The sequence below is a fragment of the Peromyscus leucopus genome, chromosome 19 (assembly GCF_004664715.2).
Source record: "Peromyscus leucopus breed LL Stock chromosome 19, UCI_PerLeu_2.1, whole genome shotgun sequence".
Lineage (NCBI taxonomy): Eukaryota > Metazoa > Chordata > Mammalia > Rodentia > Cricetidae > Peromyscus > Peromyscus leucopus.
The window spans coordinates 59,114,992-59,133,390 of NC_051079.1; the positions used below are offsets into that span (position 1 = coordinate 59,114,992).

General features: G+C 37.4%; 1 protein-coding gene across 2 annotated transcripts in view; it reads right to left on the minus strand.

Moving 5' to 3' along the window:
- Positions 1–18,399, minus strand: part of Dcc (DCC netrin 1 receptor) — a 1,151,759-nt gene that overhangs the window by 316,974 nt on the left and 816,386 nt on the right. For both annotated transcript variants that reach the window (XM_028864828.1, XM_028864827.1), the window contains exon 9: positions 8,357–8,511. In XM_028864828.1, coding sequence (XP_028720661.1) covers positions 8,357–8,511 — 155 coding nt within the window. The remainder of the gene's footprint in view (positions 1–8,356; positions 8,512–18,399) is intronic.

Below are 18,399 nucleotides of genomic sequence, written 5' to 3' on the forward strand. Positions count from 1 at the left end.
CCAAAATATTGTGCACCCACCCTAATAAACTTATCTGGAGTCAGAGAACAGAACAACTACCAGATATAGAGGCCAGAAAATGGTGGCATGCACGCTTTTAATCCTAGTATTCCAAAGGCGGAAATCTGTCTGGATCTCTGTAAGTTCAAGGCCACACTGGAAACTGCCAGGTGTGGTAACAAGAGCCTTTAATCCCAGAAAGTGATGGCAGAAAGCAGAAAGATATTTAAGGCATGATGATCAGGAACTAGAGCCTGGTTAAGCTTTTAGGCTTTTGAGCAGCAGTTCAGCTGAGATCCTTTTGGATGAGGACTCAGAGACTTCTAGTCTGAGGAAACAGGATCATCTGAGGAATTGGCAAGGTGAGGTAGCTGTGGCTTGTTCTTCTTTGATCTTCCAGCATTCACCCCAACACCTGGCTCCAGGTTTGTTTTTATTAAGACCATTTAAGATTCATGTTACACACTCTTGTCTAATTCTTGCTCTTACTGTCAAGACTTGTGTCTAGACCATCATCAACTGGATAGCCATTGACTTTGCTATTGTAGTTATTTCAAATATTCATTCTAATCACTTTACAGTCAAGACAGTGATTGTCAGAAAACAGCTCAGGTGATTAAAGAAATTATCTGGACACAACAAAAATAAAGCTGACTAACTCATAGAATCATGAAGAAATATAACTTGTATTTCTTATCTCCATCACATACAGAATACAAATCTTATTCCATTGGCATCTCTTAATCAAATATTTATAAAATAACAAATTGTTTTTTTGTAGCCAAATTATGAAATAATATATTTTTGATGATAAGACTTAAATTTATTTAGTGCTACAAAGAGGTGCAATAGGCAGTATTAGAGAAAAAGTCAGTAAAATATTTTGAAATTGTGTGTGTCTGTGTGTGTGTGTGTGTGTGTGTGTGTGTGTGTGTGTGTGTGTATGCTTGGAGAATGTATTTTCTTTAATTTTATTTATTTATTTATTTTTCTATTATCAGCTTGATACAGTATAAATTCTTATCCTAATAGTGAAATGTTTCATTGAGGCTTGCCCAGTAATTGAGTAAAACCAAAACTTATTATAAGCCACAGTCATCCTAGGGTCCCCCCTGCTATATAGCCTCCCTGGTTCTGTGGGTTGCAGAATGATTGTTCTTTGCTTTATATCTAGAATCCACTTATGAGTGAGCACATACATGTTTATCCTTCTGGGTTTGGGTTACCTCACTCAGGATGATATTTTCTAGATCCATCCATTTACCTAATATTCTGACATTTTAAGGACTCACTAATGTTTGTGTGGGAGTAGTGAAGTATATAAAAAGATTGTTGTATAGTAATCAAATTACTTCAACCCATAGCTCTCATGTAAGCCTTACCTACTGAGATGATTACAGGTGAGTGCATCACTTGTTTTCAGTGCTGGAGAGTTGGTAATCTGTTCTTATTTGATTGTTGTCTTGACAGTATTTTAGAGATTTTTTTTTTTTTTTTTTTTTTTTTTTTTTTTTTTTTTTTTTTTTTTTTTTTTTTTTTTTTCTTTTTTTTTTTTTTTTTTTTTTTTTTTTTGTTGTGAATATTTTTTCTTAATCAAAATAAAAAAAAAAAAAAAAAAAATTTAATTTATAGTAAAGAAAAAAATAAGAGACTGTTGTGGAATATTTAACTCTCTAAAGATGTGTTACATTTGTTTATGCTGCAGAATATTACTTTAACTGTGTGTTACATTTGCTTATGCTGCATTTGTTTAATGATGTATGGATGTGTGTTTAATTTTGTAAAGATGTGTTTTTGTTTCACTTTGCCTGCCTAAGGCACCTGATTGGACTAAGAAAAAGCTGAACAGCCAATAGGTAGGCAAGACATGGATAGGTGGGGCTGCTGAGGAGAGAACATAAGTAGGAAGAGAAATCTATAATGAGAGAAGAAAGAGAACAAGAGAGAAAGAGAGGACACACCCAGAGCCAGAAACCAGGCAGCCAAAAGTCAGACATGGAGACATCAGAAAAGTAAGATACATAGGAGAAAAAAGAGAGAAAAGGAAAGAGAGAGAGAGAGAGAGAGAGAGAGAGAGAGAGAGAGAGAGAGAGAGAAGGAAGGAAGGAAGGAAGGAAGAAGGAAGAAAAAAAGAAAGAAGGAAGGAAAGAAGGAAGGAAGAAAGAAAGGTAAAAGGCCCTGAGGCAAAGCATAGATAAAGAGCAACAGATTAAAATAAGAGCTAAGATAAGGCCAAGCATTCATAAGTAATAAGAAGTCTTAATGTCATGATTTGCAAGCTAGTTTATGTCCCTAAAGAAAAAAGCATGGCAGAGGAGACTTCAGGCTAGTGAGTGATTACTAGATGTCTGACAAGACCTAGAAAAAACTCTCCTATCATTACATTTAACCATCATAGCCTGTTAAACAGGTAAAACAAATAATATCTAATTTAATATCTAATTTTATAGACTTCAGAAAACTGAAGTGTCAACAATGCCTCTAGGATGCATGCAATGATATTCACTGACATACTTGCTGTTGTGACAATAAACTACCATACAAGTAGAATCCTGCCAACCTAGATGCCCTTCAACTGAAGAATGGATAAATAAATTGTGGCACATATACACAATGAAATACTACTCAGCAGAGAAAAACAATGATATCATGAGGTTTGCAGGCAAATGGATGGATCTAGAAAAAAATCATCCTGAGTGAGGTAACCCAGACTCAAAAAGACAAATATGGTATGTACTCACTCATAGGAGGATGCTAGATGTGGAACAAGGATGACTGGACTGCTTACTCACATCACCAGTGAGACTACCTGGAAAATGGGACCCCAAGAAAGACACGGAGAAATGGATGAGATCTACGTGAACAGCCTGGACATGAGTGGGAGCAATGAAGGGCAAGGGTCGAGGGAAAGAGAGTGTGAGATCCTAGCTGGATCAAGAAAAGAGAGGGAGAACAAGGAATAGGAGACCATGGTAAATGAAGACCACATGAGAAAAGGAAGAAACAAAGAGCTAAAGAGGCCCACAGAAATCCACAAAGATACCCCCACAAAAGACTGCTGGCAATGGTCGAGAGACAGCCGGGACTGACCTACTCTGGTGATGGGATGGCCAAACACCCTAATAGTTGTGCCATAAACCCCAGCCAAGGCCTGAGGAATCTGGATGCAGACATCCAAGCCTAGGCCCTGGGTGGAGTGCTGGGAGTCTAATTAGTGAGAAAGAGGAGGGTTTATATGAGCGAGAATTGTTGAAACCAAGGTTGGATAAAGCACAGGGACAAATAACAAAATTAATGGAAACACCTGAACTATGAGGGGCCCCCAACTGGATCAGGCTCTCTGAATAGGTGAGACAGTCGATTGGCTTGATCTGTTTGGAGGCATCTAGCAGTGGCATCTTAGGCAGTGGTACCAGGTCCTGGGCTCATTGCATGAGTTAGCTGTTTGAATCCTGGGACTTATGCAGGGACGCTTGGCTCAATCTGGGAGGAGAGGACTGGACCTGCCTGGACTGAGTCTATCAGGTCGATCCCAGTCGTGGGGGAGACCTTGATCTGGAGGAGGTGGGAATGGGGGGCCGGCTGGGGGAAGGGGAGGGGGCAGGAAGGGAGAGAAGAAGGGAATCTGTGGCTATTATGTAGAACTGAATAGTATTGTAAAATAAAATAAATTAAAAAAAAAAAGTTTGGAAACAAAAAAAAAAAAAACAAGCAGAATCCTGCCATAATTAAAAAATAATACACAAAAGAGGGAAATGTAACTACAGTTCTACATCTATGTTATGTATTTTTAAGTTGCTCAATATGAGATGTGACTTTTACTACCTTTTCATATAAAGAATATAGCAGACTTAACATTATCTACAATTCTTAACTTCAAAAGAGTTTTACAGATAATTGTGTTGTGGTCCAGCAAACAGGATTTGTATTATAACTCAGGCCCTCAAGCCTGTATGTGGTCCATTTTAACATCCTTTATGATTAAATTGCCATAACAGCATTCTATGGGACCCCACATAATAATTCAAAAATTCGCCACATGTGGTATGAAAAGATTAGACATGTCTTAGCCAGGCAGGGACTTAAATCCTGCCTGATAATACTGTGGAGAAATTACACACCACAAAAGCAAGGGAGAAAGGGCAAAGGTTTAGCAAAAGGAAGATATAATCAGAGGATACACGCCTTTATAGAAACCAGGTTTTTCTATTCTAGGCTATTATTTTATAAATTCGATCTTGGACTGTTGATCTCTCTAAATGATTACTGCAGAATGCATGCACTTATAGAAACAGTTGCTGATGATTTATATTTCAGACATATTTGCATCAGGTTTTATTCGTTGAAAACACAATTTTCCTAATGGAGCTGATTCCTCAAATAAAATGAAAATCTGGACATTAAATTTGTATAAAAGCTGTGCAATGTCAGTATACAATTACTACCTCACATTTGGGAAAACAGCAGTAAAAGCAGCAACTAAATGTGAACCCAGATGAGATCCGCTTTCAAAAGATAAAAATGGTTCTGCTCATGGAAAATATTGACAAAACTTCTCTTCTTGTCTCTCTCAATTCTAGCCACATAATGAAATAGAATTCTGTTCTTCCCATAAAAATACAGACTGTAGGCTTATAAATAGTGGAGATGGGAGAAGACTGGGTCTCTTGAATATGCCATCTTCCTCACTATTTGATGAGTTATTAAGTAACATTAGTGATGGTTTTATATTGCTAGAATGTCATTTACTGCAGCATCTATTAGCCATGGCAATGTGATTTATTTATTCTAACGTCTATAACAAATGTAGCAAGTGAGCTGTAGAGTAAAGTATAAATGAGTTGAAGGGTGTAGTTCTTGTCTGCTCTCTAAAGGAAAGTCTGTATGCACAGTCTGCTGATACAGGCTAAAAGTGTTCCTATCTACCCATCTACCCAGAAAGAGATAAATGAGCCAATGACAACTCTTGGGAAACAGAGTCTTCATAGTGCAATACACAACTTCAAAGAGAGAGGTCTTTAGTCCATACTAAGAAAGAACAGAAGCTGTTTAAAATGCAATGCTGTGAAGAAAGACTCACAATGAAGAGATTCCTAAGGTCATTATTGCCCTTAATGAAAAGATATTCAAGGCTACAGTGTGCCTCGAAAGCAGCAGAAATCTCCATTTTCATTCTTTTGAGAAAAAAATTCTTTACTTGTTACCATATCACTAATGAGCATCATTTGATTGGATTCTTTGTTATTTAATTGATTCATCATAGTGTGTGCCAGCTCTTAAGTAAAATAAGTGTTTATGGAAGTCATGGTTTGATTTGTTTGTATATTCGTTGTTTGTTTTGCAGATCCAGATTGAACCCATATCTTTAGGTATGCTAAGTCAGTACTCAAATACTAACTATTGTGCCAACTCTATTCTCTTTTTTCCCCCCAAATGGGCAGGAATAAATCATACAGAAGGCATGATATTAATGCTCTTGCAATACAACATTGGTCTGAGGTGATGTGTTTAAAATTATTAAGCATTAAAAAAGGAACTGACCCATAGACAACTCTGTAAACATGTTCAAGAATAGACACACAGCCCTGGTTGTGTTCCACTTAACAACTTCCTGTAACTTCTTTTGTTGGGGAGGTTTTACTTTAACATATTGTGCTGTATATTTCTTCAGGATGTTTCCAAGATTTGTAAGTACTGCTAATAAGTTGCATGCATGTTCCTTCCTGAGTGCTTTAAATGGTCTGGGATATTATTAGGTACACAGATGCTATTCAGAAATTATAATTGTACATTTTATGCCACTCTCTGCATCTTCTACATTTAAGGTTGTCTGTGGGCACACATAGTTATATATGTTAATTTCAAGTAATAAGCACATTAAAATGTCACGTCAAGTCTTGCTGTTAGCAGTCATAGTCAAAAAAATGTTTTGTTCCATGATTTCAAACCATTGGTGTTTAGGTAAAGCATAAGATAAAACAAACAAACAACAAGAACAAAACCCAAAACCAGCTTTTAGGAAGCTTCAAAAGAATTTTTGGAGAAAAGAAAAAAAAATGGTATTCATGGTTAGAGAGCCAGGCTAACTTATTCAGGTTTATCGGAAATGTAAAATGATTACGACCAGTTAGCCTTGAACAGTATGTGAAAATAATTCTAGAAAATGTTAGGATTAAATATGAAAAAATAGATATGAATAATTTAGATATTCCATAGAACTATATTTTAAAAGGAAATAGTCAGTTGGGTGGCAGTGGTGGCACACACCTTTAATCCCAGCACTCAGAAGGCAGAGCAAGGCGGATTTCTGTGAGTTTGAGGCCAGCCTGGTCTACAGAGCGAGATCCAGGAAAGGCACCAAAACTATACAGAGAAACCCTGTCTCCAAAAAAAAACAAAAAAAAAAAAAAAAAAAAAAAAAAAAAAAAAGAAAGAAAGAAAACCAAAAAAGGAAACAGTCATATTTAGATTTCAATATTATAATAATTTACAAGCACTTTCTACTTATAAATTTTGAGCTATTTTTATATTTAGTATGCTTGAAATGAAGTGTGTTGCATATATATTATTACGTGTGTGTGTGTGTGTGTGTGTGTGTGTGTGTGTGTTGTGTGTGTGTGTGTGTGTGTGTGTGTACTGGGGAAAGTAGGATATTAATATATTATGTACTTATGAGTATGTATGTATTAGACTGTTAAGGTATGACATAAGTAATTATTTACTCTGACTTTTAAATTTTCCATTAAATATGGTAGAACATGTTTTATCAAATGTAGGTTTGCTTAAGTGGTTTGTTTTATTTTCCTTTACTTATTTTGTGCTGTTTGAAAAATAATTTCAAACATTGTTCAGTCTGTAGTTGAACTCGTGACCACTTTCCTGCCTCAGCTTCTTCCCAGGTGTCAGGATCATAGGCATGAACTGTCAACCCAATCATAAGTGATATTTTTTTACATAATTAAACATATAGATATAGTAGATATGTATGTATAGTTAATATATTATATATTACTATGCTTTTGAAGTTACTATCTGCAATTTTGTTTTCATAAGGCAAATATTTACAATGAATATTAAGGCTTATTTACTTTTCCTTTCATGGATGATTACCCAATATCCTTTCTGTAATCATGGCTAGCAGGAAGGAAAACCCAGGGTCTTTCCAACAGTCAATCATCTATCACTACTCAGATGGTATAATCTACTCTCTCTAGCTTCATCACGATTACATCAAAGTCCCAAGAAAGTCCGCCACTTCAAAGACTGATTTTTTACCTTTACTAGCTGAAGTGGTTCTAATTTGTATGTCACTTTCTTACAAAAGCATGACAAATTATTTTTAAGTTGAACGGATTTTCAAAAAAAATAAGTAAGAACCAAAATACAATAGACAGCATTATTAATTGGAAAGGAGCTAGAATTCAGTATGCAATGCAATGTACTTTATTATAAGTACTTATTCGGTGAATTTAACTTTTAAATTACCATGTTTTCATTAAATTTAAGCTGGCAAACTGCTGGTCAGTAATTCATTCTCTAAAACAATCTGGAAAATGTGTAAGTAATGCTCAACAAGGCAGAGGAATACTTTTCTTTGGAACTCTTAAAATAGAAATCATTAAATTTTAAGTTTTTACAGTGCTCGGCTCCTTTACTTTGTGATCACGTAGTTTAATATAGTAATTAGATTTAGAGGATGATGCAGCCAATAGTAGCAATTGCCCATATTTCCAATGTCCTGGTTCATCTTCTGGCAGCTTCTTGAATATACTTGATGCATATTTAAGTTTTTTAATAAGTTTCTGAGATTAAAACTTCTGTTTCATTAGTTTTTTTTCTTTAATATTAGCCTCCTTATAGAAAAATACAAATATGCAGGGCAGTGGTGGTGCATGCCTTTAATCACAGCACTTGAGAGGCAGAGCCAGGCGGATCTCTAAGAGTTCAAGGACAGCCTGCTCTACAGAGTGAGATCCAGGACAGACACCAAAACTACACAAAGAAACCCTGTCTCAAAAAAAAAAAAAAAAAAAGGAAAAATAACAAATATATGAAAAATTAATGGAAGAGGATGAGGATAGAATGGTATTAGATAGGATAGTCTGCTTTGTAGAAGATAAATGTGAGGTTATGGGGATGCCTTGGGCCTTCCCAGTTTGTAATTTCCCATTATAGTTGGAATAAGGTGACTGTCTCATTAAAATGTTAGTTCACTTTTAAAAGTGCTCAAGTAGAATGTGTTGTTACAAAGATCTCCCTTCCATATTGTCACCTCAAATTTTTCTGTGAGCGGGTGCAAGTATACTGTAGATGAAAATAAATGCTTTTCAAATCGCCCTTCCATTTTCATACTCACACTCAGGCTGAGTGGCCACCTTGATGGGTTGAGAACTCTCCCCCGGTCCCCACTCATTGTAGGCAACAACTCTGAAGGTGTACATGGCTTCTGGTTTCAAGTTCCCCACAGTAAGCTGAAGGGACCCAGGCTGGGTTGTGTTCAAAGCTCGCTCCCTAGGAAATCAAGTTGAAGAGAAATATTATCTTAAAATGAAAGCATTAGCCCAAACTTTGTTTGGTTTACAAGGATAATGAGCAACCGGAATGGTTGCTTACTCATTTAATGTTGACCCTAGGATAAAATCCAGGAATTCCCAGGTTTGTTCTGGAAACTAAATGATAGGAAGGGCCCACATGAAGACAATGCAAAGTCTGAGAGAGTTCAAGCCATCAGCATTTCCATTGCAACTTGCAAGCAAAAGTCTTGTTACTTTACAGTTTGGAATCTAGTATTCCAGAGTCATGACAAGAAAAGGGCTAATAAAATAAGAAGAAATGTTTGCAGTCTACACGGGCAGACATAGTTGGCAAAATCCAGCTGAAGAGAGAAATCAAGGTCTAAATTATTCAACAAGTTGGTGGTTGTTAATATTGTCAACAATTCATTCATGGGATTTTCTTTTCCTTCCTTTTTTTATGGAAAAGAAAAATGCAGACAAAATGTATTTCTGTTTATGCATGGCATTCTGGCTCCTGTGGTTACTTTAAGCTCAGTTACAGGAAGAAATGACATTTCTCTCCTTGTAAAAAGAAATAATAATACACATATGTTCCCTTGCTTTGTTCTTCAAACTATATCTACATGTGTCCACCTGTTCACTAACAAAGACCTTTCTCCTGTTGGAATAGAATAGATCTACAGACAGTGATGGGATTTATCGCACACAGTAAATGAGGACAAGTTCTGTGAGTGGTGACACCGACATCCAACAAGGAGAACTAGTGAAAGATTTTTAATGGGTCGTTCTAGACCTTCTGCACATGCTCACTGACCCTTAGTTCATAATTGATTATACAAAGTTAAAAAGACATTCTGAAACCATTGGATTGTGTCACACTTTTTATTGTTAGACAATGTTTTTATAACTTCTCACAGGGATTTTATGTACATGTTAATTTTGTCATTGAGTTTTATCTTATCTTTGAGACATTTAAACTGATATTTATTTTTGTTTAATTGCATATTAAATTTTTCAGCTGTTTTCTTAAGGCAAAACTTCCAAGGGCATGGATGGTGATTTCTGAACTTCTACATTCATAATAGGATCCAGTAGAGGCCAGTTAGCTCAACCTTAGATCTAAATGTCTTCCTCTTCTTCTCCTGCTCCTTCTCCTATAATAGTAACAACTAAAATGTGTAGTTATAAACTGGACAAATTAAAATAAATAGTTGTCAAAAGAAGTGCTAATGATTGAAAATTTTTTGAAAAACTTCCCAACTTCCCTGGGCACCGGAGAAATGCAAATCAAAATCAAAGTGTCATTGGTGCTAGTCATAATGACTGTTATCAAAAAGACCAACATAATATTGAATGACTAGGAGTAGAACTAAGGTCCATATAGTCATTGAAAAAACAATATTCATAGATGTAACATATAAGTTAACTCTTCTACTTCCAAGGATATAATCAAAATACACAGACACCTGCATTCCCATATTTATTGCTGTACTCTTCACTATATCTAAGAATGACCCACCTAGATGTCCATCATGGCATACACACACACACACACTAGACATTATTCATCCACAAATGGAATTAAATGTGGTCATCAGGAAAGTGGTTGAAACTAGGTATTATGTTTAGTAACATAAGCCAGATATAAAAAGGTAAATAGCATATGTTCTAATATGTCAAGTTTTAAGAAAAATAAAATTTAATCTCACTACACAATACTAGAGGTTAGGAAAGATGGAAGTAAGAGAGTTAGAGAGAAAATGGCTAAAGGTTACCAAAGTATAACACAGGAATCTAAACTCTATTGTTTCGCAGCACAGTTGTGTGACTACTATTCATAACCTACCTGTATTTTATGAATAACCAAGAAGTGCTCAAATCCTTATTGCTAGGCAGTTTTATTGCCAATTTGTCACAACCAAGAGTATGTTGGACCTAGGGGAACCTCAACTGAAGAACTGCCTTATTGGTTAGTCCTGTGCCCATGTGAGATATCGTCTTAGGGGTCTAGCCCACTGTGGGTGTGCCTAGCCCTAGGTATGTGAGACTGGGCTGTATAAGGAAGCAAGTTGATCATGAAACAGATTGTTCCAGAAAACAAGTTAATCAGCAGAGTTTCTCCTTCGGTTCGGTTCTTATTGGACTTCCCTCCAAGCTACCCGGCCTAAAAGCAGAAGGTGAATTACATCCTTTCCTCCTGTTGTTTTAGGTCATGGTGTTTAGCCCAGCAACAGATAACTAAATAGCAGTACCTCTAAACACAATATAAGGAGAGAAAACTATTCATTTGCCTTTTTTGATCACTACACATTGTACAGATGTACTGAAATATCACACTATACCTCATAAATATGCATAGTTATAATGTACTAATCAAAAATGATAAAACAGGTTTAAGGAGATAAAAATGCCAACAACCTTCATTTGATCATTATACATGCATCAAATTATCATAGGGTACTCCAGAAATATGTACATTTAAAATAAAAATAATCAATGCTGAGAAAGAAAATGAAATCATCATAATCAGATTCCATGTCCTGTGTACAGCTTGCTAAGGTGAAGCACATAGATGTGGCTGTTTTCTGTCCTATTTCCTTTTGTGACCTTTGTAGAATTTGTAACTTAGTGTTTCACGAGTCCTTAGGTATAGACAGATTTGCTTGATCATCATTCTTTTATAGAAGTATTAAGTGAGATTTAGGGATACATTTTCCCAAAGGATTCACAGCTAGAAGAGTGGCATGTGGTGCTCCACCCTCTTAATCTAGCATCAGGGAAACAAGGCATCTATTTGGGCCATGGTTACTTTTGCTGGTATACATGGTGTCTTTAAGGCAAAAAATGGAATGGTGGGCATTTGGAAATCATTGTGAGAGTGGATTTGTCTCTCACATACAATAAACTATACAATGGTATTTGTGGTAGATCTTCAATAACATAGTTGCCAACAATGATGAGATTTGAACAATAAGTAGACTTCTTGGCCATTAGCAGGAAAAGAAAGCTTTCACTATTGATGCTATTGTTTAACTACTAAATGGTTTGGGTAAAAACAAGTATTAAATCATGCTGTTACAGCCTTTGAATAGGTTTATTCAAAGTAAAAAGTTTAAAAAATGGATGTGAGGACCTGAAGACATGGGTAAGTGATAAAAGTACTTCCTGTTCTATCATAGGACAAGAGGGCAAATTTCAAAACTCTTATCAAGTGTCTCACAAATGCCTAAAACTGCAGCTCCAAGTGATTCAGTGCTACACTCTGGCCTCTATGGTTACTGGAAAACACACACACACACACACACACACACACACACACACACACACACATACACACACGGGCGGGGGGGGGAAGAGAGAGAGAGAGAGAGAGAGAGAGAGAGAGAGAGAGAGAGAGAGAGAGAATATGAAACTGAAAAATGACAGAAAATTTTGGATATGATCAGTTAAGAATTCCCAAGATCGAATTGTGAAAATATCACTAACATGCAAAGAAAAGTGATTATTGCAGGACAGAAATATTTCATGTTCCCATAATATCCATCAACATTTGACTAGCTCTCCAAAGCAGTTGTAGTTATACATAAATGCAAGATATGGTCATTGAGGCTGGGTTTGTCCTGGGCAGCTCTTACTCTATTACTCAGGAAGCAGAGGCAGGTAGATCTCTGAGTCTGAGGTCAGTCCTGATCTACAGAGCAAGTTCCAGGCCAGTGAGGATTATATAGGGAGACCCTGTCTCAAAAAAATTAAAGTATTGGCTGATAGGGATAACTGATACTTCAATCTCACATGAAGTGTTTATAAAGCAATGTGAGAAAGCCTTTGCTGGATATTGTCTATCCAATGCAGATAGGAATAGCTCATGCTTTCTATGCAAGCCGTTCTGAGACAGCCTGTGGATGCTCCCCGGAACAACTGCCTATGCTGCTCTGAACGGATTGGCATTTTTTCACTACAGACTTGCAAAAGTTTGTTTAGGCAGTGATTTAATTGGAAAACTTAGATTTTTCTTTAGCTTTGTTTTGTTTTGAGACAATATCTTGCTTTGTAGCACTGGCTTGCCGGAACCTCGGTACGTCTGCCAGGTTATCTTCAACTTGTGGCAACATTCCAGCCTCTGCCTTGAATACAGGCCTGCTCTTAACATTTCAATTTTATGTGTCACTTTTCAAAAATCTGCTTACCATGTCAAAGTAAAATCACAATAAAATGTCAAACAGACAATGTATGTGCGTGCTGGACTGAATCTGGGAAGGCAGCTTTTGGTTTTCTCATTTACCGGCTCCCCAGTTGCCTTGGGTGGTAAAATGGGCACTGTACACAAACAGTGTGAACGAATTAAATAACTGGATTAGTTATGCCACCGAAGAAAAATATGACACCCAGCAAGCAATATGGAATCTTTTGTTAGTGTCAGTTTCTGTTCTTATTTTAGTATGATAGCAAAGTAGTATCATAGCATCATGAGAAGTAAGTTGTATGTTGTTCAATAAAAGAGAGTGTCACTAAGGACTTGGAACCTCAGATCTGAGTAAGTGCTGCAGTTAGGGAGAAACAGTGTACAGACTGTGCCTGCTCTAACAACAACTGAAAGGATTGTCCATATGATTAATATTGTTCTGAAAACTAAACGAATACTTAGCAGATGGTCATAGCTAAAAGCTTCTGCTTTTAAAGATATTCTGCTAGTGAACATGGTAAGTCTCCTAAGAAGGTGGGAACTTGCTGACAGACACCAAGAGGAAATATGAGTCCCTCAGCTCAATGCGATAGCCCTGCTGTCTAGTGACATCTGTGTTTCCTCCCAGTGTGTGTCTGGGCTTTTGTTGCCAAGCTGACTTTCTGAGTCCTGTGGTCATAGTGCAGTGGCATTATATTGCTAAAAGGATACAAAGGCATTGTGGGAAAATGGCATTTCCTGCCATGTCATCCCTCATAATTTTTTTTAAGCTACAAACTGGAAACTGAATGTCAAGAGGCTTTTGATAACACTTTCCAGGCTTTTGTGGTGGTGAATAAACTATGGGAAATTACTTTCCAATGGTAAGTAGATTCTGAGTTTGGAAAGGCAGCTTGTGTTCTGTGGGCCTGACTAATAGACCATTTTAGGGAGCTGGATCTTAGCATGTCTGTATTGGAGTAGAACTAACTAACTAACTAACTAACTAACCAACTAACTAACTAAACTAATGATTGCTATCTTGTCACTCTAGCAAGTGCTCCTCTGTGGATGAGCAGATATGCACAGAAGTCCTGAAAAATACAGAATGTGAGATGTAAGGTCTTTGCCCCATCACTGTATGATGGTGTTCTGCATCTAGATCTCTTCTGAAGGGACCCAGGCTCCACCTTCAATGAATGCTCTCCTGAGAACTGAGAATGTAGAACCCTGCACAGTTTCAGGTGCAATCTGCAACAGCAGATACACGCTGTCAGACAAAGTCTTCTTACTTCACTTCTGTCTCAACCCGGATGTGGGCTGTGGAGTTCATTTGGCTGAAGTTGAGGAAACAAGTAGCCTATGTCTTCTAGAATCCATCCACCATAGATTCGCTCTTAGAAACCCCTCAGAATAAAGTATGAGTCCTGATTCTTCTTGCTAGAAAGCAACAGTAGGTAACTTGCCCTCTCTATTACCAGAGGGTAACAAGGAGTTAGTTAATGAGAACACTTATTTCTTGCCTAGGCAAAACTGCCTTGGGTTACCTTTGTAAGATTTCCTGGCAAGTTGCAGTTTCTAAATCACCCACTTTGACAAAGGGACAATAAACTTGCACCTTTGCAAACATGTCACCATAACTCAGTTTTTAAAAAGACTTTATGGAAAAAATCTTCTTTATTTTTTTATTTAATTTTGAAACTGTGTCCAACTATGTTGCCTGGCCTAGCTCTTATCACTACAACCTTCCTGTCTAGATGTCTTGGTGGTTGAGATTTCAGGTGTGGGCCACCCCGGCCTGTGGTGATATATTATGTACCCTAATAAAATTTGCCTGATGATCAGAGGACAGAACAAGCCACTAGCTTAAACATAGAGGCCAGGCAGTGGTGGTACACACCTTTAATACTAGCACTTGGGAGGCAGAGATATATCTGGATCTCTGTGAGTTCAAAGCCACCCTGGACTATATGAGATTGACTCAGTCTAGGAGAGAAAACAGAGCCAGGCAGTGGTGGCATATGCCTTTAATCCCAGTATTTAGGAGTCACATGCCTTTAATACCAGCACTTGAGATCTCACACCTTTAATCCCAGTATTTGGGAAGCATACCCGCCATTAATCCCAGCACTAAGAAGGAAATGATGGCTGAGCAAAGAAAGGTATATAAGGTGTGAGGAGACAGGAACTAAATAAAGCCTTTTCAGGCTAAGGAGTCCTAGAGGTAAGATGTGGCAGTGACTTGTTCCTTTGTTTCTCTGATTTTACAGCATTTACTTTAATATCTGGCTCTGGGTTTTTTATTAAAAGACAATCATAGCAATTCATGCTACAATAGCCAGCTAGCGTTAAAGCAGTTGTTAAGGTAAAATGGCAAGACTGGGAACACTGGGGAAGAAAATTAAGAAAGCTTGAAGTATAGACAGGAGATTGATGAGATAACCAGAGAACAGAAGGATGCTGCTCTGGGAAAAAGAAATCATCATAGCTGGCTTTAACAGGTTGTAATAGGCTTCCATGGGAGGCCATTCTGTAGGAGTACCTGAACGACCCTGTGGACTTTCCATCTCACCCCAGCTTTACATATAGCTACACCTTTATACAAATTCTTGCATCTAATGAATGTGACTGTAAAAGAATGAACACTGGGCGAGGATGGACTCCAAGAAAGCCTATCCTAGGACAGGGACAGCCCTAGACTTGTTCCCGAATAGATGCAATACCAAGCCTTCTAAGTCCAGATCCTACAGGCAGAGCTTGTCATTACCATACAGTTTTGTCCTCTCTCCTCTCTGGAAAGTGTACTTTGTGTTTGCTCAGTTACCCCAGGGCAGGGGGGACTCTATTCCTGCACAGGTGTGAATTCTTCTCCCTCTGGAGAATAAGAATTGAGACTTCTTGGCATATTGGGAGTGCTGCGGGGGTTGATCAATGAGGAAACTCAGGAAGAGACTTCTCCCAATAACTCATATTAACTTCTAAACTCTGTTACATTTTTAGGTACAAAGCGAACAAGGTAGCATGGGGAGCATGCTCAGGAAATTTGCACTGAGCCTTAAGTCTGCTCTGGTTACTTTGATTACAAGTCCTCATGTCTTGAAACAGGTCCTGATGTAGTTGGTGCTTGCACTATGAGGCTACATGCTTCCAGTGCTTTGCTGTTGCCATTGACTTTCATAGTTATTGCTACTTTTCACTGGCACTCTGCTTCTTAACGTACATCATCTGTTAATTCGTACCCACAGCCTTGTGTCCTGCCACATCCTGTAGTTTATACAAAATCTCCTCACTGCAACAACCTAGAAACCCTCACAGTGTGGTGCACCATTTTCACATTCCTCTGCGAAAAGTTGACTCGATCCATGAATCCAAACTCATTCTGCTGTCTCTCCTCTGCCTTTCTTCTCATGTTTTGTGCATCTGATGGGCCTGTAGTTACCATATTTCAACTCATATTTCTTCCTGTAGTTGGCAAAATCTTGTATCCAGTGAAATTCAATGAGGATCCCACTGAAATGCAGTGTCTTGTTGATGTCCCACCATCTTCTCTCCTAGTTCTAGCCACACTAAACAGTGTCTCTCTACATTGTCATTATGCTTGGTTTGTACAACCAAAGCAGCATATATGCCATGGCATTAGAATGTATGCTAATGTCCATGTATACTTTCTGAGTACAGAGAATAGTGGGGCTGTTAAGGGTTCGTAGTTTTTAAGTGAGTACACAGCTTATTTATTGGAAAAAAAATCAAGTGATTATGTACATGAAATCTCCACACATCTATTATTTTAGAAATTTCTAGAAATCTGTATTTAATTCCACATTCCATCCTAATCTGAAAAAGTCCTGTTTCATACTTTACTTCACTTTCCTGGAAATGGCTGTGCTATAGAAAAACCAGAGAGTGGGAGTGCTTAGAGAAGACTTTTCAGTCGAATGTTCTAGGTTAGGAACAGAAAAAGCAATCATTTTATTATTATTATTATTTGCAGCTGTTGTTGTTGTTGTTGCTTTCTTTTGGTTTTTCTGGCATTAGGTTCGATGGATTCAGAAGTTCTGTTTTTATACTTCGGAGATAAATAGAGTTTGCAGATTAAACGATTCTGCTTTCAGAGATTTATTCGTAACTAACAATTTCTACTATATAAATATATTCTGCCTTAGCTAAGTGTGCTGGGCATGAGCATTTAGTTATAATGGTTCAGCACAAATGCTGTCATGAGGTGCCAAGTACCTAATTAGTTGCTTCCAGGAAGAAGAATTACATTAATTCCTTTGTAGTGAAGAAACTATGTATTTTAATGAAAATATTTTTAGCAGCTCCTTGTTATCCACTTTATTTTCATCTTTGTTCCTTTAGTGAGTATGAGTAGTACAACAAGACCAGGTGGTTCGTGCCTGTAATGCAAGCACTGAGGTTAGCGTTTGAGACAGGAAGATAATGGGTTCAAGGCCAGTGGAGGCTACGCAGTGAGGTAGTATCAGAAAAACAGACTAAAAGCACAGTGGTGGATATATTCCAGAACTATTATATGATGTTTCCTGGAATATGGCACAACTGACAGCAATAATAACTGCCAACTATGGGGCCTGGAGAGATGGCCCCACATTTAATAGTACTTGCAGGTTTTGCAGAAGACCCAGATCACTTCCCAAAACCCACATGGCTGTTCACAATTGTCTCTGAGTTCCAGGAGAGCTGACGCTCTCCCCTGGTGTCTGCATGCAACTGACCCACATGCAGCATATATATGCATGAAGACAAACAGTCATACACATAAAATAAAAATAAATCTTTCCAAAAATTATATTCAAATGATGTGCTCCCTACTGTCAAAGACTTTTAGAATTGATGTTATTTTTTTTTTTTTTTTTCTGGAGGAAAAAGATTCAAGAAAAGTCACTACCAGCTACTTGGATTTTAAAAAAAAAAATGAGGGTTTTGTTGCTGTTGTTTTTCTTTTTTTTTTTTCTTTGTCTGTTTTCATTTTTTCAGAGCAATTTCTATTAGATATTAGTTAAAATTTGTTTTCCTTTTCTTGAATTGTGAGAAGCACAGCTCTTGTTCCAGGCTTTTAAAAACTATGTTTACTACAATCTCTGCCTTGATATTTAGTATACATCCAAGAAATGAATTCAAGAACACATGACAGGAGCAAGAACTTGAACATATTTTTGTGGGAAGAAAGATTTGTCTTTCATATTAATTAGTTTGGTTAGTTTCAGCATCTGTCCTCATGATGAAAGACCTTGGTTCTGAGTTGCTACCTCACTCTGGTTTCCGAATGAGCCTAGCACCCACACATTGAAGATCACTTACTGGTTTCTCTGGCTCAAACATTTCTGAGCTACAGGTTACTATCTTTGAAGGGAATCGTTACATTCCTACAGAATGTGGTAAATCTATTCCAAATACATCATGTTTAAAACTGAATTTAACTTTACTATTTGCAAACTTGGAAATTTCAGGCCTCTTAATCTCACAGAACTACAAAAAGCTTCTGCAGTTTGAATTACCCCTGCGAATTGGTCATGGTAGTCCCAGCAAGCAGGCAGTGGGAGACAGGGAAGGATATTAAGTTTGAAGCCTAGACTTTAGTGTTTTCTGTGTGAGTTCCAGACCAGCCAAGGATACATAAGAAGACCTTCTTTCTAAAGAAATGAGTATAGTAAAAATAAAATAAAAAGAATACACCAACACAGTGCATTCTCCTTCTCACTC